General features: G+C 42.6%; 1 protein-coding gene across 1 annotated transcript in view; it reads left to right on the top strand.

Moving 5' to 3' along the window:
* Positions 1 to 629: 629 nt before the first annotated feature.
* OPHN1 (oligophrenin 1) overlaps positions 630 to 26,607 on the top strand; it is a 278,964-nt gene continuing 252,986 nt past the window's right edge. Inside the window, exons 1-2 of the mRNA XM_037054966.1 lie at positions 630 to 1,069; positions 1,631 to 1,801. Coding sequence (XP_036910861.1) covers positions 1,648 to 1,801 — 154 coding nt within the window. The 5' untranslated portion in view covers positions 630 to 1,069; positions 1,631 to 1,647. The remainder of the gene's footprint in view (positions 1,070 to 1,630; positions 1,802 to 26,607) is intronic.

Here is a 26,607-nt window from a genome sequence, read left to right as displayed (position 1 = left end):
GTTTGAAGGCCCGTGCTCAATCCACGGAGCTACACCAGCCAGGGCTGCTTCTGGCTTTTTAAAACTTTCTTCACAGGGCAATGTAGTATTAAACACTTCTCCAAAATCAAAACGCATCCTTTTGCACATGGACACACTATTTTCCAGCCTCTACCTATCCTTAATCTCATGGCAGACACCTGCTAATAGTAGCCCCTCTTCTGCAATGGGCCATGGACAAAACGCCTCTCAGGTTAGTTGCAGGACACTTTATAATATCTTCTTCCTAGGTTTTCCACTTAAACATGGAAAATCATGTGCTTTAATGAACAGCCTGTGCAGTGAGTTGGGTCACAAAAACCATGTTCTGAGGTCCTGTTCAGGAAAAAGTGAAATACTACTTACGATCTTTTTTTTTTTTTTTTTTTTGGCAGGAGGTTCTGAGCTTGACACAAAGGTCCTGGAGAAGGAGTCACCCCTGCAAGTCGAAGGCCCATGGGAATTAGAGCGCTAGGAGCAGCAGAAAGGGGCAAGGGTAGAGTAAAAAAGAATTTGGTAGGTCAGAGGGAGGCTGGAAGAAAAACAAATACACAATCCAGCCAAATAATGGTAACTTAGAGATAGCCTCTCGCAATCTCCTCCCGGGTTCTGCAGCAGTTCCAGAAACTTTCCACTTAAGACTCCAGTGCTGCGCACCTGCCCCTGGAGGCTGGGCCGGGACCTCGAGCCTGGGGCAGGCTGGGAAGCCTTTCTGGAAGGGCGGCGGTCCCTGCGGGGTGGTCGGGAGATCGCAGGGAGGAGTCAAGGGGCGTGAAACGGAAAGACTACATCTCCCAGGCCGCCACGCTTTCCAGCTGGAGTCCTAGGGCGCTGACTGCTCCCCAGTTTCCGTAGGGAAGCGCCCGGCCACCGCAGCTATTGTACGTTGTGCTCTCGCCCTCCTCTTCCCGCTTGGATGTCTGTGGAGGAAGGCTACGTTTCGTTGCCGCCTCGGCTTAACCCCTCCGGCGCCTAAGAGGACAATAGGCCGGCTCCCTGGGACCGGGGAAAACTCCTGGGAGCCGCAGGACTCCGGCAACAACACCGTAGGGTGCGTGGAAGACAGCTGGAGAAGCAGCTCGAGTGCTCGTTTTCGGTACCAGGGCTTTGCCGGGGTGGGGCAGAGGCTCCAGCTTTAAGGAGGGGGAGGGGACGGTGCTTTCGGGGTTGCCCGCGGAGTTCGGCGAAGGAAATCTAGTTCGGAAGCAAGGAGCAGTGAAGAGAGAAGAGAGGCGGCTCCCATTCCCAGCTCTGACCCCCGCCTACACCCTGGGAGGGCCGAAGTGTCAAGTTTGCAATTGCTTAGGATCCGGCCGGTCTTCGTAGGGGAGCCGGGCTGCGGTTTCTGCTGCCTTTTTGGGAAGGCGACTGCTGGGGGTTATGTTGATTACTAAGCTGCGCCCCGCGGGGATCCGGCTGCATTAATTAGCTCTTCCAGTCACCTGAAGCAATCGCCGCCGGGCGGATACTGACCAGCCAGCTCCCCCAGGAATCTTATTAGAACAGGTACCTGTCGCCCAAGGGAGGGGGGCTGGGAGCTACCCGTCCCATGTACTCCCCCTACTGTACCACTGATGCTCTGGGTCTTTGTATTTTTCCTTTCTCCTTCCAGACCCCGTCATCAAAACCATGGGGCATCCTCCTCTGGAGTTCAGCGACTGCTACCTGGACAGCCCCAATTTCCGCGAGAGGCTCAAGTGTTATGAGCAGGAGCTGGAGAGGACCAATAAATTCATCAAGGACGTGATCAAAGACGGCAACGCGCTTATTAGCGCAATGAGAAGTAAGTAGAAGGCTTCGATGAGGTGTGCTTCTTGCCTTTAAACTCTTCCACACCGCAGGGGGAAAGGAGGTTTTAGAATACTGGGCATTTCCCTACTGTGGCCTTGACCTTGTAAGACAGGATCTATAGCTGGGCCAGGGACGCTTTTGCTCTGCTTGTTGTTGGAAAGAGACAATGTGCCTGTACTGTCAGACATGTTAAGCACCCACGTCTGTTCCAAGGGGTCATGCAAGCTGATCAGGTAACTGCCTCAGCACCCCCTAAAGAATTGGGAATTCAAGTCAACAGCTTGAGCAGTGGTTTTGTCCTGGTCTCTAGGTGTGTGGGGGCGAGTAGAATATTCCCCGGGGAAGTTAGTTTTCTAAAGAAAGCACCATTGCCCCGGTGATTTTTTTTTCTTGAAGTTACTGAGCTGTGGTTTTGGTTAAGGTCACTCTAAGCTCAGAATTATTGGATGGACTCACATGCCACTGAATTCTGCTTGAGGGTGGAACAAACAAAGACCTGTCTGGTCCCTGGCAGAAGGAGCCCAGCCCCCAGGGAGCAAATTACAGAGCCAGGGTTGGGACCCATGGGACTCAAGGGACCTCACCTAGCTTGGCTTTCCCAGTGGTCACAGCTGACAGCTGTGGGACTCCCCCCTCCCTCCCCCACCATGTGTGTGGAGTTTTTTTTTTCCTGCTCATTGGCAGAAGGTTTGGAGTAAGAGAAAGAATAATAAACATCCCCACCAACAGTGCAGGCAAACCAACCCTTTGTGCCAAAAGTATATACCCAGAAGAATGGCTGATAGTGATTGGATGGAGTGATAATTATTCTTTCCTTTTCTTGGCTGAAAGGTGATTGTGAAAAATAAAGTCAGACTCACTGGCAAACATGTCCTGTGTGCTTATAACTCTGTTCTGAGCGGATTCATCCCATGCATACTGCATCTAGGTCCCTTGTGCAGACCTTCTTAAGGCGGATGCAGCCACCAGAGAGCAGGGAGAAAGGCTTGGACCCTCGGCGCAATGGTAACTGCTACCAGCTGGGATTTGTTGTGTAGCTCTTCCGATTTGTCCCTTGGAGTCTGTGCTGTCCCAGCACATGCTGTCTGCCTGCCTTAGTCAAAATGTATAACACTGTCTAAGTGCCTGCTGGTCATTTGATTGACTTTGCTCTTTTAAAGGTTTGTCCTGTTGTGGCCCAAACAAGAGTAAACTCTTGGCAGTACCTTAAAGATGGGGTGTTTGATGTTGATCCTTAGAGACTCACAGGCCAGGCTTTGGGGTGTGTCTGCACTGAAGAATTTATTGAGAGGCTAAAGATACGCACGTTGTGCCACAAAAGTGGTGAGAAAGGTGAGGGTTCACCAAAAAGGAAAGGCGGGGAGTGTTTGGATTTTCTTTTTATTGTTACAGTGAACTGCTTGGTGCAGTATCCACAGTCAAGTGAAGTGCCTCCCAAGGCCCGGGGAGGGAGTGGCTTTGTAAAGTCTACCGTCAGTTCAAACAAAGTGTGCTAAAAAATGAGCAGCTAAGGCACGTCAGACAGATTAAGATTCATGAGGAAAAAAAATTAAGTGTTCCATGAGACATTTGAGGAAGGGCAAAACTTTTGTAAACCAGGGGCAAGTTGCGGGGCTTTTTATTCTTCCCTTTTCTGAGACTTTTCTGAGACCGAACGTGGTAAGACTCAACAATTATGCAGGCCTAGACCTTAGAATAATGCTCAAAAGATCCAAGAGATAATTTGGCCCTGGGGCTTCTTGGTATTTATGGTGGTTGTCTGTTTCTGAGTATACATAAACAGCCCAAAATAGGACAGGTAGGAAAGAAAACCCAGTAGTTAACCCACATTCCATTTCTTTCTTTCAAGTCGCATGATTCTAAAAACGTGATCAGCAAGAGGCAAACCCAGGATGTCTTTCCCTGTGTTTACCACAGTCATATTTATACTCCCACTCTGCTTCCTCATGCAGTGCTGGCTGGCCGACGGTTTGAGTAATGGTTTGAGTAAGTGCGGTGGGAGGAAAACAAATGTAGCCTCTTGCTTTGTGTGGAGGGAAAAGGAGGCGAGAACACTGGGGATTGGATTTCTTTTTTTTTTAACTTTGTGTTTATGGTTGACACTGTTACAGATGTCCCCATTCCCCACCCTCTTACCCTCCTACCCCCCTCAGCATTGCTTACCTCCATCCAGCTGCCACCCCCTTTCCATCTGGTTATACCCACACTTGTATTTATGTGAGATATATATATCTCACATAAAAATATATATATATTTTGCTTAATCTCTTCATCTTCTTTCATTCAGTCCCCCAACCCCTCTTCCCCCTGACAGCTGTTAGTCTGTTCCAGGTATCCATGCCTGTGTTTCAGTTGTATTCATCAGTTTATTTTCTTCATTAGATTCCACATACAAGTGAGATTACTGGGTATTTGTCTTTCTCTGACTGGTTAATTTCACCTAGCATAATAATCTCCAAGTCCATCCATGCTGTCACAAAACGTAAGACTTCTTTTTTATGGCTGTGTAGTATTCCATTGTGTAAATATACCACAGTTTTTTTATCCACTCATCTACTAGTGCGCACTTGGTTATTTTAAATAATGGTGCAATGAACATAGGGGTGCATGTATTATTTCTTTCTTTTTTAAAGATTTTTATTTATTTATTTTTAGAGAGGGGAAGGGAGGGAGAAAGAGAGGGAGGGAAACATCAATGTGTGGTTGCCTCTCACATGGCCCCCATTGGGGACCTGGCCTGCAACCCAGGCATCTGCCCTGACTGGGAATCAAACTGGCAACCCTTTGGTTTGCAGTTCGCAGTTTGCAGCCTGTGCTCAATCCACTGGGCTATACCAGCCAGTCTGTATGTATTCTTTCAAATTAATGTTTTGGATTTCTTAGGAGATTGGGAATTGGATTTCTAAGACTTGGGTTACCATCTTGGCTTCACCATCTTGGGATAAGATGGCACAAATTACTTCATCTGTAAAGTGAGGGTAATTATACCCAGCTCACAGGGTCTCTGTGAGTTTTCCAGGAATTGATGGATTATGAAAGTGCTTTGTGAAGTGCTTCCTGACAGCTAAACATTGTAAGTTGTTTGTAATATATCTTCAGTTTAATAATATGACTGCTGGTGAAGTGTGTGCTTGTCAGGAGGTTTCTGAAGGGAAATGCATCAACAAATGTAGTTGGAAACTCTTTTTTTTGTTATCTTGTTGGAAAATGCCTCTCCCCACATTAGCATGTCTCAGCAGTTCATTTTGTATTCCTGGGTGTGGATTCATTTTGGCATTTGGAATTTGGTATTAAAAGTCAGGAAAATGAGCCCTGGCTAGGATACTTGGTTGGAGTGTTGTCCCGTGCACTGAAAGGTTGCAGGTTCAATTCCCAGTCAGGGCACCTGACTAGGTTGTGGGGGTTATCTCCAGTCGTGGCCTCATTCAGGAGGTGACCGATAGATGCTTCTCTCTCACTTGGATGTTCCTCTCTCTACCCTCCTCTGCTCTCTCTCAAATCAAAAATCACATATCCTTGGGTGAGGATTTTTTAAAAAGTGAGGAAAATAATTGACAACTTTTTAAATTTATGAAGCTGCCCATGGAATCAGATTGCCAGTGTTTCTAGGAATTAATGACACGTGGTGCATCCTGCTGTGAACCCCCACCTCAGTTTCCGTGACAGTTGTTAGCCCAGGTGTGACTTGATTCTTACATTTATCCTGCTTCTGTCTGATTTAGTACACAGCTCTAGGTGAGGGTGTAGTCACAACTGAGTGTGATGCTTACTTTATTAAATATAGGTCTTGCTCGAATATTTAGATTTATTTAGATCTACACTGAGAGATAATTGGTTATGAATGATATTCAACATGTCTCCTTTGGGGAAATGGTTGATTCCCCCCCCCCTTTTAAATGTGATCTATTTATAATTGTTGGAAGATGAAGATTATAACTCAAAGTAACAAAAATAAAAACACTGAATAATATTGCCTATTTTTCTGTTTGTTCTTTGCTCTTATGTTGGGAGGTTTGGCCCCTGATGTGGTTTGAACATTTCCTAAGCACTCAGACTGGGTAGTACTCAGAGCCAGTGGGGTGGTTCCTGCTCACATCCCAATGGAACATGATACGCCTAATAATGTTATATATAGTTCAGTGGATACATACCCATTCAGTAAATCCTTGTGCCCATACTGTATTCAAGTCTTTGTTCTCAGGGCTGTCACTGATGTGTCAGAGTGAGTCACAGATGGATTCTGCCCTCAAGGAGTTCCCAGACAAGATATAGGTAAAGATTAGTTTCACATAAGGTAGTAAATACAGATCCGAGCCGTAAGAGTGGGACAGGCGGATACCATGGTGTGTGTACATCAGAAGGAGAGGTCATTTCCCAATGGGAGGACAAGGGAAAACGGGAGGAAGGAGCATTGTGATTGGGCAGAATTAATACCTTTACTACTTGTTTAGCTGTTCCCATGTGCCAGATCTTAACATCTTACACCAGCCTTTAAGATGCAAGGGTTATTATCCTCATTTTACAGATGAGAAAACTGACGTTTAGAGGTCTTAAGTAACTTTCTCAACTACTAAGGGCAAGAGTCTTAATTAGAAGCCAGACCCGACTCTATAGATCCTGCTTATTTTACTACATTGCACTGTATTCGGGGCTGGGCATTTATTGTAGTACTACCAATACAGACAGTGTAAAGGGACAGCAGATAATTCAGCTCATCTGGAATATGAAATACAGGAAGTGAGGTTTGAGGGATGAGGGTGGAATGGAAGATTGAGGTCTTAACCATGCAGGGACTACTAACTACTTTAGACTTTTTAAAAATTAAATTTATTGGGGTGACATTGGTTAATAAGACTATACAGGTTTGAAGTGTACATTTCTTTGTCTTAAAGACTATTTTTTTTTAGACAGAAGGGAAGGGAGGGAGAAAGAGAGGGAGAGAAACATCCATGTGAGAGAGAAACATTAATTGGCTGCCTCTGTCATGCAGCCCCAGTGAACCCATAACCCAGGCATGTGCCCTGACTGGGAATTGAACTGGTAATCTTTCACTTTGCAGAACTTTGCCCAGTCCACTAAGCCACATCACTCAGGGCTCGAGTATATGTTTCTGTGGTACATGATCTGTGTTTTGTGTTGAGTTCACCCCACAAAGTCAAATCTTCTTTTGTCACCACATATTTGACCCCTTTTCTGCTTCACTACGCCCCACCCTTCTTTCCTCTGGCATGAGTTTTTGTCTTTTTTGTTTGTTCATTTGTTGTTTTCAGTTTTATAATTCACATAGGAGTGAAGTCATATGGTTCTTAAGTTATTCTCTGTGACTTATTTTGCTTAGCATGATATCCTCGAGGTCCATCCAGTATTTTATCTTACGGCTGAGTACTATTCCATTGTATATTACCAAATCTTTATCCAGTCCTTTATTGAAGGACACTTCGGTTACTTCCATGTCTTGGGCACTGTGAATAATGTTGCAATTCACTTTTCTTTGTAGGCAGGGAGTACTAAAAACATTTTGGTGAGAGACATGCATGGCTCGAACTGTGTTTTATGAAGATTCATCTGAGAGTGATGAGTAGGGTTAGCAATTCCAAACAAATACTTGTGACTTTGTAGCAGTTGATTGGCAGCTTTAAATTTTCTTTGATATAGCTCAGAGGTCTGCAGATGTCTTCTGTAAAGGGTCATATTTTAGGCTTTGATTGCCATGCAATCACTATGGCAATTGATTAATTGCCATTGTTATGAGAAAGCAGCTATAGAAAATACATATATAAGATGAGAGTGCCTATATTCCAGCAAAACTTCAGTGGCATTGAAAAGTGAATTTCACTTAAATTTTACACGTCACGGAACATTATTCTTTCTTTGAAGTTTTCAGCTGGTTAAAAATATAAAAACCATTGTCAGCTCCACTAGAGAACATACAAAAATAGGTGGTATGTTGGGTTTGTCTCGCTGGTAGTTTGCATACCTTTGGTATAACTGGTTAACCTAAATGGACTTTTATTGGTAAGGCAGTGAATATACCTACTGGGAGGATATTTCACATTTCCCATCAACTAGTTTTACTTTGCTGTGCTGTTAATTATGTCTGCTCTGGATTCAGGGATCACAGGCTTAAATGCTGTGAGAGGCCAAGGAGGAAACAGAAAAGTGTGAAGCTGTTGGAAGTGGGTTAATAGGATTGGAGTGATTGGGGTGAAATATAGTGGCCTCGCCCCATTCAAAAGGTCTTTACTTTCTACACACCCTGGCTGGTGTGGCTCAGTGGATTGAGTGTGGGCCTGTGGGCCTGTGAACCAAAGGTTCGCTGGTTCGATTCCCAGTTAGGGCACATGCCTGGGATGTGGGCCAGGTTCCCAGTAGTGGGGCTCACAAGAGGCAACCACACACTGATGTTTCTCTCCCTCTCTCTTTCCCTTCCCCTCTTTCTAAAAAAATAAATAAAATCATTTTAAAAAATGTGCTAGGTAAATAAAATATATTCACAGCCTAAATTCAATTAGGTTGCAAGTCCTGAGCCAGATGATTTAGCTCTATTAGTGTCTGAGTCTTGGACTCTGATGGGCTAGGAATATGGAAGGTGACAGTCTGCAGATACAGATTTGTCTGGGAAAGTACCACTGGACACTGTTTGCAAGTGGCAGAGGCAGAAGGATGGTATAATGGGAAATACCCTAGAAGTGATGTCTAGATACCGGGGTATGGTGCTAGTTCTGCTCCTAATGGAATCTGTGACAGTGGTAAGGTGTTTCACTGGGGCCGCAGGTCTGCAGCTTTAGAAAAGTGGGGGCAGTTAGGGGATGTATAAGCTCACTTTCAATAGCTCTAACATTCAGTGCCTTTTAAAACTTCATTTCCTGTTGTATTTGAATCATTTAGGAAATGAATAGCCCAATTATAGCTTCTAACTTTATGTTGGCATAAATGTTGATATTTAGTGTTCATGATAGTAGTATTTAATTAAAAAGGAGAAATTTCAGAATTAAGTAGATGTCAACAAACCAAGGACAGTATACTTTTATGTGTATGTATGTTTTTATACATAAAAGATATCAGTAAAAGAATTCTATCACTAAACCCTCACATATATATGCACAACCATGCATACTTAGTCTGTCTTGTACTAATGAACACGTATATCTTAAAAGAATATAAGTATGCATTCTGTACTAAAAATGTACATAAAGTTAATAAAGTTGAAATAATATAACTGGTGTAACTTTTAGAATCTAGTCTTACAGTTTTACAAAAATGTCAGTTTCTTACATGTTATACTTTTAAAGACAAGAGTTTTAGATGTTTATATTAAGGTAACCTTTTGGGTTGCCCGTTCAGCTCTTGCTTTGATACCTGGGGCACCTATCTGGCAGCCAGTTGGCTTTCCTGGAAGGATGGGTTCATTCCATGAGGTGGATTTGATATTGTATATACTTAGTGGAGCCGTCTTTAGCTTGGCACACAGAGAACCTGGGTATCAGTTCCCACCATGCCAACTAGCTAACCATAGAACACTGAAAAAGCCTTTAGCTTCATTAGCCTGCTGTCCCATTTGTAAAACTAGAGGTTTGGTCAGTGAGCTTCAGGGTTCCTCCTGGCATTACCTGGGCTGCCAACTGTCTTACTCAAATAGAGCAACCTAAATGGATTCTATGATAAACTTTAGAGCTAATTTATCTTTAATCTGGGAGTGTGGGCAAAGGGAAAATCTAACTGATAGGTCTAGTGCGCGTAGATGACTGGGATTGATTTTCCTCTCGATGAATGAATCTTGACTGGTGTTAACCTGATTCCCTTTGGTTCTCTCCTGACTCACTCTACAGTGAGGGAGACCAAGGCTTTTAATCCTTCCCTTTGGGGCGGTTGTAGTGCCATGGTATATGGGGAGGAGTTGGTTATGTAATACACATTCTCAGTCAGCAGACATCCTATCATTATCCCAGTGCTATTTAACCAGGGCTTTGGGGTACATGAGTTATTTTAGATATTCTCCAAAGTAACTCAGATCAGTGTGAGGAGTATGTCTTGTGGTGCTGCTATTAGTAGATATGAAGCAGTGTCAAACGGAATTGGGCAGAGATGATGTTGACATGCTCGCTGAAGGGCCTCAGCAGCCCAGATTCCGAAGTAGCTGGACTGAGAGTTCTGTGGGAACTAGTGTGGAAAAGCGAAGCAGGCCAACCTTTAGAGTGATGGGGGATGGTGTTGGGAGTGGGGTAGGGAATGTTATGGCTTGACCTGCTCATTAAGAAAAGATTTTCAGTCAGGGTTAAGAGTGATGAAGGAAAAGTACTTTTCAGCTTCATTTTTTATAGCCCCATTTTTACAGCATCGCCAACCCTTTTGTTTAATCTGACATCTGTTTCTGTAATCAGTTACTACAGAAATTTCCTAAAAGCCCGTGAGGATGGAAAGATACATGTTTTTCCAGGAGAGTACTCTGGAAATCTTGAGCTGATTTTCTTTTCTAGTGGGGAGGATGGTCCTCATGATGCTCTATCTGGCTTGCATCAAGTGCTAAAGGCTTGCATCCTGTAAAACAATTCAATAAGGATTTACTAAGCATCTACTTATGTGTCGGGCACTATTCTGGAAATTGGGGATATAATGGTGAATAAGAATGCTGTGGGCCTGCCTTCTTGTAGCAGACATTAAACATCTGATTACCCATTCCAGTAATTTAATTACAGTTGTGAGAAGAGTTATGAAGAAGATGAGTGTATGAAATATATTCTGTTACATGTTACAGAGTGGGGCTTTGTTGGGGGGGGGGAGCTAGACCATGGAGATATAATTGTCCATAGGAGAAAAAGAATAAACCGAGGAGGAACAGTTCCAAAGTCAAAGCCCACTGTTTTACTATCTTGGTCAGTAAAGGCCCTGGCGATGAACAAGACTTTAAGTGAATGAAGAATTTCTCAGAAATAGGCAGGGTGTGGTATCTGTCATGGGATATATAGGGAAAACCTAACGTATATACCTACTGCTTCCTTCTTGTATAAGTATAGTAAAATGTTTTTTTGGATTGGTAACACATGAACAGGAAAATCTTTTCACTCCTCCCTTGTCCAGTTCCCCAGTTCTCTGCCTTAGAGGCAACAATGGACAACTGTTTGTTTATCCTTGAGATAACTTTATCCCAGTACTTCTGTGAACCTCTGCTTTCTCAGGATTGTGCTCCATGGTAGGCAAATTCCCCACCCCACTATGGCCAGATTTAAGATTGTACTTGGAGGGAATGGCTAAGCTAAAGATCTCAGAAAATCAACTCCTCCAGAAAGGAAAAACAAACAAACATACTGGCAAAAATGGTCACAATCAACTTTTTCAGAACGCCAGAAAATCAGCCAAAAAGCTTACAACAATCTGAAGAGTACTTATTGATGAAAGTATGTTGAACCTCTGAAGTCATTCGCATAGTGGCATTTTAATTTTTCCTGCCTCCCATTCCCTTCTCCAGACCTTTGGGGCAGCTTCCAAAACCAACAGCTTCATAACTACAATAGCTGTGGAAACCAGAAGTCTTTCAGCAACTGAGGGGGAAAGACTCAGTTTGTACCTCTTCAAAATTCACATACCCACAGTCTTGTCACTACTTAACCTGTTTCAAAGCCACCTAAGAAAGCCCCATTCACAGGGCTTCTCACTGCATCACCTGACTTGAAGCTAGCTCAGTGAGAAAAGTTCTGTCTCCTGGGTGTTTAACATTACAGTGTCCTACAGCTATAGTACGAGTCAGGAGAAGCAAGAGCCTGGCCAAAAGCATAAAAAGAAGAAATGGGGAATGAGGTATCCATAGGGGGCTTTGAAAACCTCTGACATATTGCAGGGGATCTAGAAGACTATGTGCATGCTCAGGGCTGTGCATATGCCTAGAAAAGACCCAAGAGGGCCCCAGTTTCTCTCTGGCTGATCGTGAGGGAAAGTTGTAAACTGCCTGAATGAGTGTTGAAGGAATGTCCCAACAGGCACACTGTGCCCCTCAGCGAAAGGGGGGAGGCTTAGTGGTTCGAGACGCTTAAGGAGATCTCTGAATACTCTCACTAACTGGCCACTAAGCTAACCAAGTGGAGACTTCAGTGGCCACACACTATAGCACAGGTGGCAAACACAGGGCCCGCGGGCTGAATCTGGGCCTCCACCTTGTTTTATCCGGCCCAGCACCTTGTTTCTACCCAGTGGCAGTGCTGAGCTCTCACTTAACTGTTAAGGGGTAGTTACATGTATACAGTCCTAAAGTTACATTTGGCCCTTTGAAGGCAACTGCAAGGCTTATGTGGCCCCCGGTGAAAATGAGTTTGACACCCCTGCTATAGGGAATATAGACATTACAGAGTTAGTCCAAAAAGATACTAAACAAACAAATAATGACAATGACACAAACAACAGTAGCAATAAAACCTAGGGGGGTCAGAATATGATTTCTAGAAGTATCACATTGTCTAAAATGTCCAATTTTCAACAAAAAATGTTCAGACCTGCAAAGGAAAGAAATGTATGGTCTTTACACAGGAAAAATGCAGTCAGTGTAAACTGTCCCTGATGGAGTCTAAATGTCAGAATTTAGGCAAAGATTTAAATCGGGTGATGTAAATCTATTCAAAGACCTAAAAGAAGCCATTTTTGAGGATTTACAGGAAAGCAAGAGAACAGTGCCTCACAAAAGACATAATATAAGGACATAAAAATGATGAAAAAGCATGAGCTAGAAATGCTGTAGTTGAAAGGAAAATAATTGACATTAAAAAGTCACTGGAGACCCTCTACAGTAGATTTGAGCTGGAAGAGAAAAGAACCACAAAACTTGAAGAGACATCAATTGAGATTATCCAGTCTGAGCAAAAGAAAGAAAAAAAGAAAAATGTACAGGTCCTGGCTGGGTAGCTCAGTTGGTTAGAGCATTCTGCTATGTCAAGGTTGATAGTTTTTTTTTAGATTTTATTTATTTATGTTTAGAGGGGAAGGATAGGAGAGAGGGAGTAAAATATCAATGTACGGTTGCCTCTCATGCATCCCCTGCTGGGAACTGGCCTGCAATCCAGGCATGTGCCCTGACAGGGAATCGAACTGTGATCCTCTGGTTTGCAGGCCTGTGCTCAGTCTGCTGAGCTACACCAGCCAGGGCTCAAGGTTGAAAGTTTGATCCCCAGTTAGGGCACATACAAGAATCAAACAATGAATGCACCAAGATGTGGGACAGCAAATCAGTGTTTCTCTCTCTCTCTCTCTCTCCTTTTCTCTTTCTCTCTCTCAAATCAGTAAAAATGAGCAGAGTTCCAGAAAGTGGGACACCATAAAGTGTATTAATGTATGAATAATGGGAGTCTCAGAAGGAGGACATAGAAAGGAACAGAAAGACTATTTGAAGACATAATGGGCAAAAAAAAATCCCCACGTTTCATGAGTAGCACTAATCTCCAGATCTAAGAAGTGCAAATGGAATTGGAACCACTTAAGGAGATCCATACCTAGATACATTATAGTCAAACTGACAAAATCCAAAGACAAAGAGAGGATCTTGAAAGAAGCAAGATGAGCACTGGGTGGGGTGGCTAAGTGTTTTGAGCACCAGTCTGGGAACCAAAGGGTTGCTGGTTCGATTCCCAGTCAGGGCACGTGCCTAGGTTGTGGTTCAGGTCCCCAGTAGGGGGTGTACGAGAGGCAACCACACATTGATATTTTTCTCCCTCTCTTTTTCCCTCCCCCCTCTAAAAATAAATAAATAAAATCTTTAAAAGACTTTAAACTTATCTTGTAAAATCTTTTAAACTTAAATCTTTAAGTTTGAGAACTAAGGTTCCATTGTAAAAGAATAGAGAAATATACCAAGCAAACAGTAACCAAGGAGAGTTAGGATGGGTATACTAATATCAGACAAAATATATATTGAGACAAACTTCTATGATATACAAAGAAAAACATTTTATAATGGTGAAACAGTCAATATATCAGGAAGGTATAAAGTTATAAACAGACCCCCAAAATACATGAAACAATGTGGACAGAACTGAAGGGAGGAATAGATACATAGCAATAAATATTTGGGGATTTTAATATTCTACTTTAAATAATGGATAGAATAGGTAGAAATATATCAACAAGAAACTGGAGGACTTAAACAACACTATGAACCAATGAGGTCTTTTCCATACACCTGTAGAACCCTTGACACAACAGCAGAATACATATTCTTCTCAAGTACACAGGCAACATTATTCCTTTGCTAGGGCAAAAAACATGCCTGAATATATTTGTTCCTATTAAGTATGTTCAATAGCCATAGTGAAATGAAATTACAAATCAATAACAGAAGGATAGTTCATAACAGAAGGCAATTCACAAATGCAGGGCAGGGCAAAAGTAGGTTTACAGTTTTTTGTATGGCAAATAATACAATTGTTACTAAATAATAATACAAGAATAAACTCTGTGTACTCACAACTGTAAACCTACCTTCACCTCCCCGTCTGTGGAAGTTAGCTATCATACTTGTAAATAACCAGTGGGTCAAAGAAGAAATCACAAGGGAAATTAGAAAACACTTTGTAATGAATGAAAATGAAAACAAACTTACAGGATGCAGCAAAAGCAGTGTTTAGGGGAATATTTATAGCTTTTTCTTGAAAACCACATTTGAAAAACTTTTTAAATTAAAAAAAAAATTATATATTTTTTCAATCCTTGCCCAAGGATACATTCATTGCTTTTAGAGAGGAAGGTGGAGGGAGGGAGGGAGAGGGAGAGAGAGAGAGAGAGATATTAGAGAGATGTGAGAGATGTGAGAGAAACATCCATCAGTTGCCTGCCCAACCTTGGAATGAACCCACAATGCAGGCATGTGCCCTGAATGGGAATCAAACCCACCACTTTTTGGTTCATGGGACAGTGCTCCAGCCAACCAAGCCACACTGGACAGGGTTGGGGCACATTTATAGCTTTAAATTGCCTGCATTAGAAAAGAAACATCACGCCCTGGCTGGCGTAGCTCAGTGGATTGAGCGCGGGCCTGCGAGCCACATGATCAAGGTTCGATTCCCAGTCAGGCCACATGCCTGGGTTGCAGGCCAGTTCCCAGCAGGGGACTCACAAGAGGCAACCATACATTGATACTTCTCTCCTTCTCTCCTTCCCTTCCCCTCTAAAGATAAATAAATAAAAATTTAAAAAAAGAAAAATCACAATTCAATAACCTAATCTTTACATTATAAAACTATAAGAAGACCAAATTAATCCCAAAGTAAGTAGAAGGAAAGAAATGATAAAAATTAGAGTGAAATTAAATGAAATAAGGATAGGGAAACCACAGAGAAATTTTAATTTGATTTAATCTTTATTGTATTTTTCCATTACCATTTAGTCTCTTTATACTCCCCCCCTACAGTAATCACCACACTGTTGTCTATATATGTGAGTCCTTTTTCCTTTTTGCCCCACAGAGAAAATTTTTAAAAAATCAAAAGTTGTTTTTTAAAAAGATAACAGGGAGAAACCTTTAGCTCGACTGACAAAAGGGGAGATATTTATCAGAAGCAGAAATGAAGAAAGGGTCGCTACTACCAACACTACAAAAATAAAAAGAATAAAAGGGAATGCTATGACTAACTTTATACCAGTAAATTTAGATGATCTGGACAAATTTCTAGGAAGACACAAACTATACAAATGTACTTCATACTCAATGGAAAATCTGTATAGACTTATAACAAGCAAAGCCTTGAATGAGTAATCAAAATACTGTCTACAAAGAAAATCCCAGGCCCTAGATGGCTTTGCTGGTGAATTCTTCCAAACTTTTAAAGAAAGACTAGTACACATACTTAGCCAACTCTTCCAAAAATTAGAAAAGGAGAGAACACTTCTTAACACATTCTTTGAGGCCAATAATATTCTGATACCAAAACCAGACATCACAAGAAAACCATACACTAAATTCCCTGAAGAGTGTACATGCAAAAATCCACAACGAAATGCTAGTAAACCAAATCCAGCAATGTATTAAAAAATGTACACCGTAAGTCAGTGGAATTTATTCTAGGAATGCAAAGTTAATTTAGCATCTGAAAATCAATGAGTGTAATTAATGTAGTAAAACAAATAATAGGAAGAAGAGAAAATCCATGGTGTTAGCAAAATAGATTCAGATATTTTTTTTAAAAAAGTCCATTCCCTTATTATGAAAACACTAAGCACATTTGGTATGTTATGTTTGTGTTTATGTACGGCTGGCAGGGAGGGGCTGGATGTGTTATGACTGCTATTGGGTAAAGGATTTCTTTTGGGGCTTGTGCAAATTTTCTAAAAATAGATTGTGATACTTGCACAACTCTGTGACTATACTAAACCCCACTTAATTGTACACTTTAATGAATGCTCTGTGAGTTATAATCTCAAAGCCATTTTTCTGAACATTGTGCTTGGAGAAACAGAGGTGCTTGGCTTACATACCTGCACCTTCCTTGGTCTCTTCCTTATAGAGCAACAGACCTGGAGGGTTGAGAAAGTTTCACATGTACTCTGTCAGGTTTATATCCAGGGAAAATGAAGCTAAGGGAGAGAACGGACTCTTTCAGGGATCTAGAGTTAGAGTCTGGATTGGGACAAGAATCAGATTTCTTGGTTTTCCATCTCAAGTCCATTAGCCGCAAGGCTCTTTCTGCACTGTACTCTAAAGCAGGCACCTTGCATTAAAACTGCCTGGACCCTGGCTGGTGTGGCTCAGTGGATTGTGCACAGGCTTCAAACCAAAGGGTTGCTGGTTTGATTCCCAGTCAGGGCACTTACCTGGGTTGCAGGCCAGGTCCCCAGTGCAGGACACTGGAGAAGCAACCCACACACTGATATTTCTCTTGCTCTCTTTCTCCTTCTCTTCCCCTCTGTCTAAAGATGAATACATAAAAGCTTTAAAAAGCTGCCTGGATGTTCCTTACTAGGGCCGAGGGTGCTTTTGTTTGAAATGACCCAGTTGGCTGCCAAGAACTGTGCCAGTGGAAAGTTCCCTTATATTCTCTTTCCTGAACCATCACAGCTGGGGTCAGATGGTTTTTCTGTTGAGCAGTCTAGCCCCAGGTTACTGAGGGTCGGGTTGTATTTTCTTTCCTTGGGCAGTACCTCTTGGTGGTGTGACACCTGTTCTCTTTGTTTCCTGCCCCAAGAGCCTCCACCATCTGGTTCGGCATTTCCAGAGGCCTCCCCTCCTGTCTGCTCATCTATCGACTTACGGCAAACACAGTTGCTTTCCATGTAGCGGATAGTGTATATTGGGAAGTGTGTGGCATTACTAAAGGGTGACATATTTATTTTTATTCTCAGGCAGCATGGAATCTCTCACAAGTGGCAAGCAGTCTGTCCAGCACTATAGCACCATATTAGGAACTTCAAGGCAGCTCTTTGGGAAAGGTTTTCATTAAGGACTTCCCAGAAGCAGGAGGGCCACATTTCGGCTTCCAACTCTCTTTCCAGAGCCAGGCTGTCGTGGAAAAGCCTCTCCCTGTGATTGGAAAAATATGTATTATGTATGTGGTGGTTGACAGCTGGAGACTGATCCTGAATTCATCCATCCTGAATTTACTAGGTGGGGAGTGGAGGGGGAGTAACAAGCTACTGAGGTATTTTATAGCTGTTCCTTACAACATGCATTTTGAGTGGCAAAACTAAAACCAAAAAGAGGGTTGTAAAGAGAATGGCCCTGCCACCCTTGTCACCATGCTGAATTTCTCTCACTCTTAGCATGGGAAGTATTGATACCTCTCTCTATTTGGTTTATGTGGACAGGTCTGTCTTCTAGAATTCGTGCCTAGTGTTCCAGGGTTTATGGGACTGCTTATTCTGTTTGTGGTACCAAGTGGGAAAGCGAGAGGTACCAGTGTGCTGTTTGGGTAACAGCCCAGCCAGGCATCGATCGTATGGCTGCACCAGCAGAATGGAAGGGGAGGGAAAGCTGAGGATTCTTGGCATTTGGTTTGCTTTTTTCTTTGTGAAAAGCAGATGCTGTTTAACCATTTTCTTTTCCTTTTGACTAATGGGCAGCATCTTGAGGCGAATGGACTAGAGAATTCTAAGGGCCCTTCAGAGAACATTTCATTTTACTCTTTCATGTTTCAGATAAGCAGCAAACCTAATAGGGCATCGTCCTTGTCCAAAGTGGCAGAGGTGGTTAATCTCAGCCTGTACTGGAACCAAATACTCAGTCCCACTCCAGGGCTCTGAAGTGTCGCTGTGCCTCAGGAAAACAGTCTCTAACCTTCACCAACATCTTTTTGCTGAGCCTATGATTTTTTTTTCTCAGAATCACTTTCAGCTTGTGAAAGAAAAGAATTGTTTTCTCTTTACTGCTGCTTGCCAAGAATGTACCTCCAGTGTCGGCCTGAAGGAGCCGAGCATTTCACAGACCTGCGGGAATGGAGTGGGGGAAGGTGCAGGGAGTCTGAATGTACTGCTTTACTTTTTCTGGTTGGCACTTGCCCAGTAGGAGCTTCGTGGAATAGAATATTAAGACAGAGCACTGCTGTAATAGCCCCCTCTCCAGATATGTGGAATTTAGAGAGTGTAATTATGAATAGGAAGAAGCAAGTCTAATAGAAATTGCATTGGGTGTGGGTACGGTAATGTTTGTGCGGTGCAACACCCAGGATGGAGTCTGTGAAAGCGGTCTCTCGCTCAGGCTGACTGATTACCTGGATGTGGATGTAAACATACATATGAGTAGGAACTAACATTTGCAAAGCACTTTCTGGTATGCAAGGCACTTTCACATATATCATTAATCTGGGAAGTAAAGTGTCATTATCTCCATTTTTATAGTTGAGGAAACTAAGGCTTAGGGAGCCGAAGTACTTTCTAGCTGCCAGTCAGTAATGGAGCTAAGACTTAGATTTTGGTGAGTATTCTTTCCACTATTCCATATTGCTTTTATTCCCTTAAATGAGGAAAGAGAATAGAAGTGCTGTTCAGAGGAACTGGTGGTTCAGAAAGCAGAGGTATGAAGAAGAGACATGGGGACTTCTGTGCGGAAGTGGAAGCAGCTGCCAGTACGTGTGTACACAGGAAGTGGCCATGCAGGGGTGTCCAACCTCTTGGAGTCTCTGGGCCACACTAGAAGAAGAGCTGTCTTCAGCCTCACATTAAATACACAAACACTAATGAAAACGGATGAGCAAGAAAAAGGTTTTAAGCACATTTGTGATTTTGTGTCGGTCCGCATTTATAGCCATCCTGGGCCGTATGCAATCTGCAGGCCGTGGGATGGACACCCCCGGAAGCTGGCATTGAGCAGTAGAGGCGCGGGAAGCTGGCAGGGCTGATAGACCAGAGCTTGTGTCATCAGCCAGACTGTGTGCTGTTCTGTGAGGACTGCTGTGGAGAAGACAGTCCACCCCAAGGTAGAGGTCTTTAAAGGACAATTACCTGAAACCAACGGAGTGGTTAAAAAAGTTGGGGAAGCCTCATATCGGTGAAAGGGGAGGGGGTGACCCTGGGCCTTTTTCATTATATCTTTAGGGTGGAAAATAAACTGAAATATCGTAAAGTTAATAAGGAGGAAAAATAGGGGCCACTTGTTTTCTATTCTAGAAGTTTAGTAGGTGGTGCAGACATTATTAGGCCAAGTTATCTGTGAACAATGAGTTTTGGGGGCTAATACACATCTTGTTTGAAACCAGTTTCATCCTCAGATGGAGTTGTGTGTTTACATTGATACCATATGCTATAATGCTTCATAAAAATAATGAAGTATAATATCTTAGTGTTTTTCAGCTCACTGAACAGTTTAATCTATGATCTCAGTTTGATTTTTACAACAATCCTAGGAGCTAATCAGGAAGGAGATTATTAGTGTTCCTCTTGTACGGGGGAAGTCATCAAGGGCAGGTAATGGTCTCAGTGTTACAGATGAGGACATGGAAATTCAGAGAAGTAAAGTGATTTGCTCGGAGTTACTCAGCTGGTGTGCAGAAAATTGGGGTGCAAACCCAGATCTTCTGGCTCTTAATTCCTCTAAATTTGCTACTGTATTCTGTTGTAGTCTCTGTAGCAGGGACTCAGTGACTATGCCCTGAAGGGTGGCTTTAGGAAGTCTGTGTCTCTGGGCTTTTCCGTATGGCCCCTGGCCATGTTAGTTACCTGATTATTTCTGATGTCTGGCTCAGCTGTGGACTGACTTTGTACTCAGCTCTCTCCTGCTCCTTGGACCATCCCTCCCCACACCATCTCCCTATGTAGCTTGCTCTCTGTAAATCCCTACCATTCATTCCCCTCAGTGCTGCCTGTTGACCATTGCCATCTCCTTTTCCTTCCAGGACCCTAGGAAGCCCTCTCAGAGACCTGGCCGCACTGTGGTTTGTTTTTGTGCCTAGCCACCTGTTCCTGCTCCCATGAGTCACTCGCCACCCTTCAAATTGTGATTGAAAGTCTTTTGGGTCCTCTCATGCCACATGTTATGTAGCCCCCATTCAAAAGGCTTCGTAAATACAGCTGTGCCACGATGGTATTCCAGACCCATCCTTTGGCCTCTCTCTTAACCTTTGTGCCTTTAATTAATTGGCTTCTGTTCCCCTGGCAATATGGGGATAATTTATCATGTGTCTTGCACAGAGCACATTATATAGGTTTGCCTTGTAGCAGGCCATGTTGCCCTGGCCCACATCTGGCATTATTGCCACAGCTATTGCTGTTCTTTTGTCAGGTCGAACAAGTCCAGCAGGATCTGGCCCACTGATGCATTGAGCTGGCCGCTGAGCAAAGGAGGCACTTGCTTGGCAAGTCTTCTCTCTCTCTCTCTTTTTTTTGGAGAATTTTTTTTTGGTGGCAGTCTCACTCTCATGGAGTTAATAGCCCCTTGTAGGACTGGTTTCCTGAAGTGTGGCCCTACGAGAGCTTCTGGGTATTCTGAAAGCTACTGGCCAATTATTGTTTTGGTGTTCCTTATAGGATACTCTGAGTTTCTGCATCAGGCAGCAATTAATAATGTGATGTTTCATAAAAAATGTGTGTCTTCCACTAGCACTTCAGAGAAGATAGCTCTCCATTGGACCAGCTAAGAGTTTTCTCTAGTTTATGTTTTTTTTTTTTTAAGAGGGAGAAAGAGAGGGAGAGCAACATCAATATGTGGTTGCCTCTTACGAGCCCCTCACTGGGGGACTTGGCCTGGAACCCAGGCATATGCCCTGATGGGGAATTGTATCTGCAACCCTTTGGTTCCCAGGCCCACACTCAATCCACTGAGCTGCACCAGCCAGGGCAAGAATTTTATTTCCCAATGGTGACAAGTACAGGTAAGTAGAATAGGTACGCACATGCATTGTTTATTTTGAGGTATTTTTGTAGCTTCTAATTTGGACAATAACTGATTGAAGGAAACCTTTTTAGTCTTGGACCTTTGTTCACTCCTCAGTGGTCCTGGTCAGGAGAAAGAGGGGAGAAGGAATAGAAACTGGGTGTCTCTATTTGCAGTAAAGCAAGGGTCAGCATCCTATGGCTCATGGACAAAATCCTGCCCACCACCTGTTTTGTAACTATCTGTTGTTGTAAATAACATTTTATCAGCCTATAGCTATGCCCACTTATTTGTATATTGTCTATGGCTGCTCTTGGTGCTAAAATGTCAGAGTTGAGTAATTATGACAGAACAGCCCTCAAAGACTACAATAGGCCGTACAGCGTTAATTGGCTGTTATTGGATAGGGCACGACATTGAGTTCCATGCATGTTCCGTGGGCCTTCTCATTTTTGTCCAGCTTTAGCTGGGTTTGCATAGAGAGCTATGCAAGGAAGTGGTTTGGGAAATAGCCTACTTCCTCATACCTAATGAAGACTTTGAATCCATATGGTGCTACTCAGAGTTCTCCTGTTTGAGAGGGCAAAGTCTTCACTATCAGTGATGTAACCCTAGTGCCCAGTCCAGGGCCTGAAATAAACCTGGCTCTGGTCTCAGGAAGCTGTTGTCCAGGGGTTCTGCTTTCCCCAGTGACCAGTCAGAAACACGTTATTTCTCTAGTGCAAATATTTCACTCTTCTTGGTTGTCTTTCAGCATGTGGTCACCAACCCGCTTCCTCCTTCCCATTATAGACAGTCATTGAGATAGTTTACAGAGCCCCTGCGTAGTTTGTATGCGTTTCTTGGTTTTGAATTTTGAATTGGTGTATTAAGCCCTAAGGTGTATGGTGTACAAGTAATACATGAGTAACCTATAGCTCTGCCGGAAGGGAAACCCATGCATTCCGACCTGTTATTTGTACTAAGATAGCAGGAGCCTTTCTCTTTCCTTGACGGAGTTGGGAAATGAAAAGGGCCAGACAGCAGCTCCCTTTAGAGTTAACAGTGATGTAATATGCCAAGCAGGGAAGGCGATGGGGCAGGAACCACAAAAGTCACAACGCGGCATGTTGCCCGGCCAGGCTTTCTCCAACATGTCAGATACTATTTCACTGAGGTCTAAAGAAATGAGATGTTATGAATAAGAGTATTTCTCAACTTCTCTGGTTCTTATTTATTCCTTCGGATGGATTGGTGCGATTCTGGTATTTTGATAGGATTATTTTGGTATGAGTGCACAGGAATTTTAAAAGTGTGGCAGTTGCTAGATGCAATTTCACATTACTTGTGGTATCTTTACTAAAATGGAACAATCTGGCCTCTAAACTCCAGTTTTAGAGAATGACCACAGGTTCCCCTGCATGAGTAGGGCAAAGAGAATCAGAATTTATAGTGTTAGATGGAGTCAACTCCTCGGTTTTCCAGCCACTTAAATCAGCCAAGATACATGAGAGTGAGAAAAGCAGTGAAATTAGATTGTTGCCCTGGGGGATGTTTTCCATCATTAACCTCTGTCCTTTTGGGAGCACTTGAAAATAGTTTATTAGGGAAATACAACTTTTGGACCTCAGAGCTTTAACTAAGACTTTTATTTATTTTGTTAATCTTGCCTAAAGGGCACTGAGGACTAAAGTAGTTACAAATATAGCAGTGGCTGGGGTTCTGTTACTGAGCTTAGGTTTCAGCATATGCTCTGTCTAGGAATTGAAGTTCATTAGCAACAAGTGACATGGTGGGGCTTAGTACAGTGTCATGGTATTGTGAGAGTGAGCATTGACATTGGAAGCACACAGACCTGGGTTCGAATTCCACATCTGCCACTGACTAGTTGGGTGGCATTTTGCAAGCACCCAGCCTCTTAAAGTCTCAGTTTCCTCAACTGTAAATGGAGGCAGTGATACTAACCTTGGTCACTGAGTGTATTAATGAAATGCCATATTTACAAATGACACCCTCTTACTAAGTGTTAGTCACTGCTGTCTAAGTAGATTTTGAAAAAGCATTTATGGCAATGCTTGTGCCATAAATAAACTTAAACCCTGGCTGGTGTGTCTCAGTTGGCTGAGCATCGTCCTGCAAAGTGAAAGGTCACTCGTTTGATTCCTAGTCACAGCACATGTCTGGGTTGCAGGTCCCCAGTTGTGGTAGATGCAACCGATTGATGTTTCTCTCCCTCTCTTTCTCCTTCCCTTCCTCTTTCTCTACAATCAGTAAAAGAAAAAAATTAAACACCCCCCCAAAAAAAAAACACCTTAAAATGTAGTCATTGGCAACTTGACTAGAGTTTGGATGTTTGTGGATCATTGTATGAGAATTCAAGAATACATTACAAAGAGAAGAGCAAAGGAATGTAAGTCATGTTGCTTTCTGTCATACAGCCTTGCAGACATTTCACTGAGAGTAAAGTAGGGACTGATCAGGAAGAATTCTGCCATAGCATATAAAAGAAAGTTCACTGTCAAAGAAGGTACCAGTGTGCCTGGCCTTGGTGTCCTTGAGATGATGTTATATCCCCCCTGTGGTTCTGCTGGCGTGGAGAACAGGAACACTCTTTGGTCGAGGGCCTGACATAGTCCCTAACCCTCAGTATTCTCCAAGTATTTTCTTTGAATGAATAATGAAATCCTCTTTTACAGCGCATAAATTGAGACAAAGAACAGTTAAATGGCTTAACCCAAGATTAACACAGAGACTGTAGGCTTATCTGGAATTGGAGCTGGTCTCCTGCCTTGGTTTCTGAACAGATCCTTTCCTTTCCTTTCCAGCCCATTTTCCAGTTGCCTCATGCATATTCTGCAGCATTATGTAGAAAGACTTCCTTTCCTCTTACCAGCTGGTGATTTGCTTTTACCTAAATTAGGAGAGTAGGCTAAAAATGCAACGAGAGTGCCATATGGCAGTTTAAAGCACAGTGTTTTATCTATGATTTCTTAGTTGTCGAAATTGCAACAAATATGGGCCATGACTGCCCATACATTTTTTGTATGTTTCATCAGAGCTGAGGTTGAACAAAGGGGCCAGGGTGGCGTTGTGGGGAAGGATGGGTGGTCATGGCATGGATTTTAAGATTTTATTTATTTTTACACAGAGGGAGAACGAGAGGGAGAGAAACATTGATGTACGAGAGATACATCGATTGGTTGCCTCTCATACGCTCCCAACTAGGGATCTGGCCCATAACCGAGGCATATGCCCTGACTGGGAATCCTACTGGTGACCTTTCACCAGGAGGTAAATCACAGGCTGGCAATCAGTCCACTGAGCCATACCAGCCAGGGCCATGGCTTGGAATTTATAGGCAGATGGTATTGGCTCAGAAGAAAACACAGTAGCAGTAATGCGTGGGTGTGGGTGTAGAGAGTACATCTCCTTCTATAGCCCTCATCCTTGAATCTGCCTACATTTCCCAGGGACTTGGCATTAATTAACTTAAAATTGGTTATTCTGATAAATGGAGCCACAGGGCAGGCATACAACAGTTAGTGGATCTGTATGTAGAAATTCTGTCCTAATATACAGATATCCACCGTCTGTAGGAAGCTGGCTTCTTTTTGAACTTCACACTATGCCCCAGTTGTTGCACACATAATTTAGAAACTTCAGAAGAAATACACAAACAGGATCTATTACATACAGTGCCTAAACAAGTTGGAGCAGGATCATTTCACCTAGATGGCAGGCTGTTTGGCTTGTTTATCTTTCCTCTGTCTGTGCCTCCCATTGGGCTTTCAGTCACTGCAGCAGCTCAGTATGATTGTAGGGAACCTTGGCCACGGTGTAGATGGAACCCAGGAATTCTGATTCTTGACCTGACATCTAGACTACCTTCAGATGCCTCTGACACTTGTGTAAAAAAGGAAATGCTTTAAAAGATTAATACTGGAATAATAAAATAAATACTTCCACATGAAAGGCCAGGCTCGGTTCCTCAGTTGCTTTTCTTCCCCTTTTGAGTCCTAAGTGCGCAGCTGAGATGGGCCTAGTATCTTTCTTTCTTTCTACTGTTTTAGACAAGTTCTTCTCCCACTTTATAAAATTGCTATCTCCTTCGCAGCCCTCCTTATGATGTCAGAAAAGAAGTATGTTTAATAGAGTCTGAGATATAATTTTAAAATTATTTTTAACTGTGGTCAAATATATACTTAACATACAATTTACCATTGTAACCGTTTTTAAGTGTAGAGCTCAATTTTGTTGAATGTATTCACATTGTTGTGCAACCATCCATCCATCTCCAGAACTATTTTCATCTAGCAAAACCGAACCTGTGCACCTATTAAACTATAACTCCCCATTTCCTTCTCCTCTCAGCCCTGGGAAAGTACTGTTCTACTTTCTGTCTCTGTGAATTTGCCTATTCTAAGTAGCTCATATAATGGAATTGTATGAGCTTCTTAGAATTGTATTGTAGTATTTGTGTTTCTGGGACTGGCTTATTATAGTTAGCGTAATGTCCTCAAGGTTCATCCATGTTGTATAGCATGTGTCAGAATTTCCTTTCTTTGGGGGCCTGGATTGTGTGCATATACCACATATTTTTAACCCATATATCAATCTGTTAACACTTGCATTGCTCCACATTTTAAAAACAAAATAATTCATCATTGAGGTGTAATTGACATGCGACATTACATCACTTTCAGGTGTACAACATCATGATTTGATATTTGTGTATACTGTGAAATCATCACCATATTAAGTCTTGATACCACCTGTCGCCACACACAGGTGCAAAAATTTGTTTTCTATTTTTTCTCTTGTGATGAGGACTTTTAAGATTTACTCTCTTAGCAGTTTTCAAATATGTGGTACAGTATTATTAACGATAGTCAACATGCTGTGTATTACATTCCCATTACTTATTTATACCTGGAAGTTTGTACCTTTTAAAAATATCTTATTTACTTAATTTTGGAGACAGGGGAAGGGAGGGAGAAAGAGAGGGAGAGAAACATGATTCGTTGCCTCTCTTACATGCATTAACTGGGACCAAACCTGCAACCCAGGCATGTGCCCTGACCCGGAATCAACTGGTGACTTTTAGCTTTGTGGGATGATGCCCAACCAACTGAGCCATGCTGGTCAGGATGGAATTCTGTACCTTTTGACTCCCTTCACCCATATTGCCCACTCCTATTCCACCTCCCCTCTGGCAATGACCAATCTGTTCTCTGTATCTATGAGCCTGGGTTGTTTATTTGTCCATTATGTTTTTATAAAATGATGCCTATTTTTCCTATCTATTTATTTTTAATTTACTGATTTGAGATTGATTGACTGATTGATTGAGAGATTTGTTGTTCCACCCATTCATGCATTCATCAGTTGGTTCTTGCATGAAAGGTGTACATAAAATGAATTAAATGACAAAAATGGAAACATGAACACTTTCTTTTGCACTCACCTCAGGTTGCTTACGCTGTCTGGGAAGCTTTCTGTACCACCCAGACCTGATGAAGTCTGTATAGAGATCACTTACTCCA

Source organism: Sturnira hondurensis, unplaced genomic scaffold (assembly GCF_014824575.4).
Source record: "Sturnira hondurensis isolate 20B ecotype Veracruz unplaced genomic scaffold, ASM1482457v3 Scaffold0008459, whole genome shotgun sequence".
Lineage (NCBI taxonomy): Eukaryota > Metazoa > Chordata > Mammalia > Chiroptera > Phyllostomidae > Sturnira > Sturnira hondurensis.
This window is presented reverse-complemented; position numbering and strand designations above follow the sequence as displayed.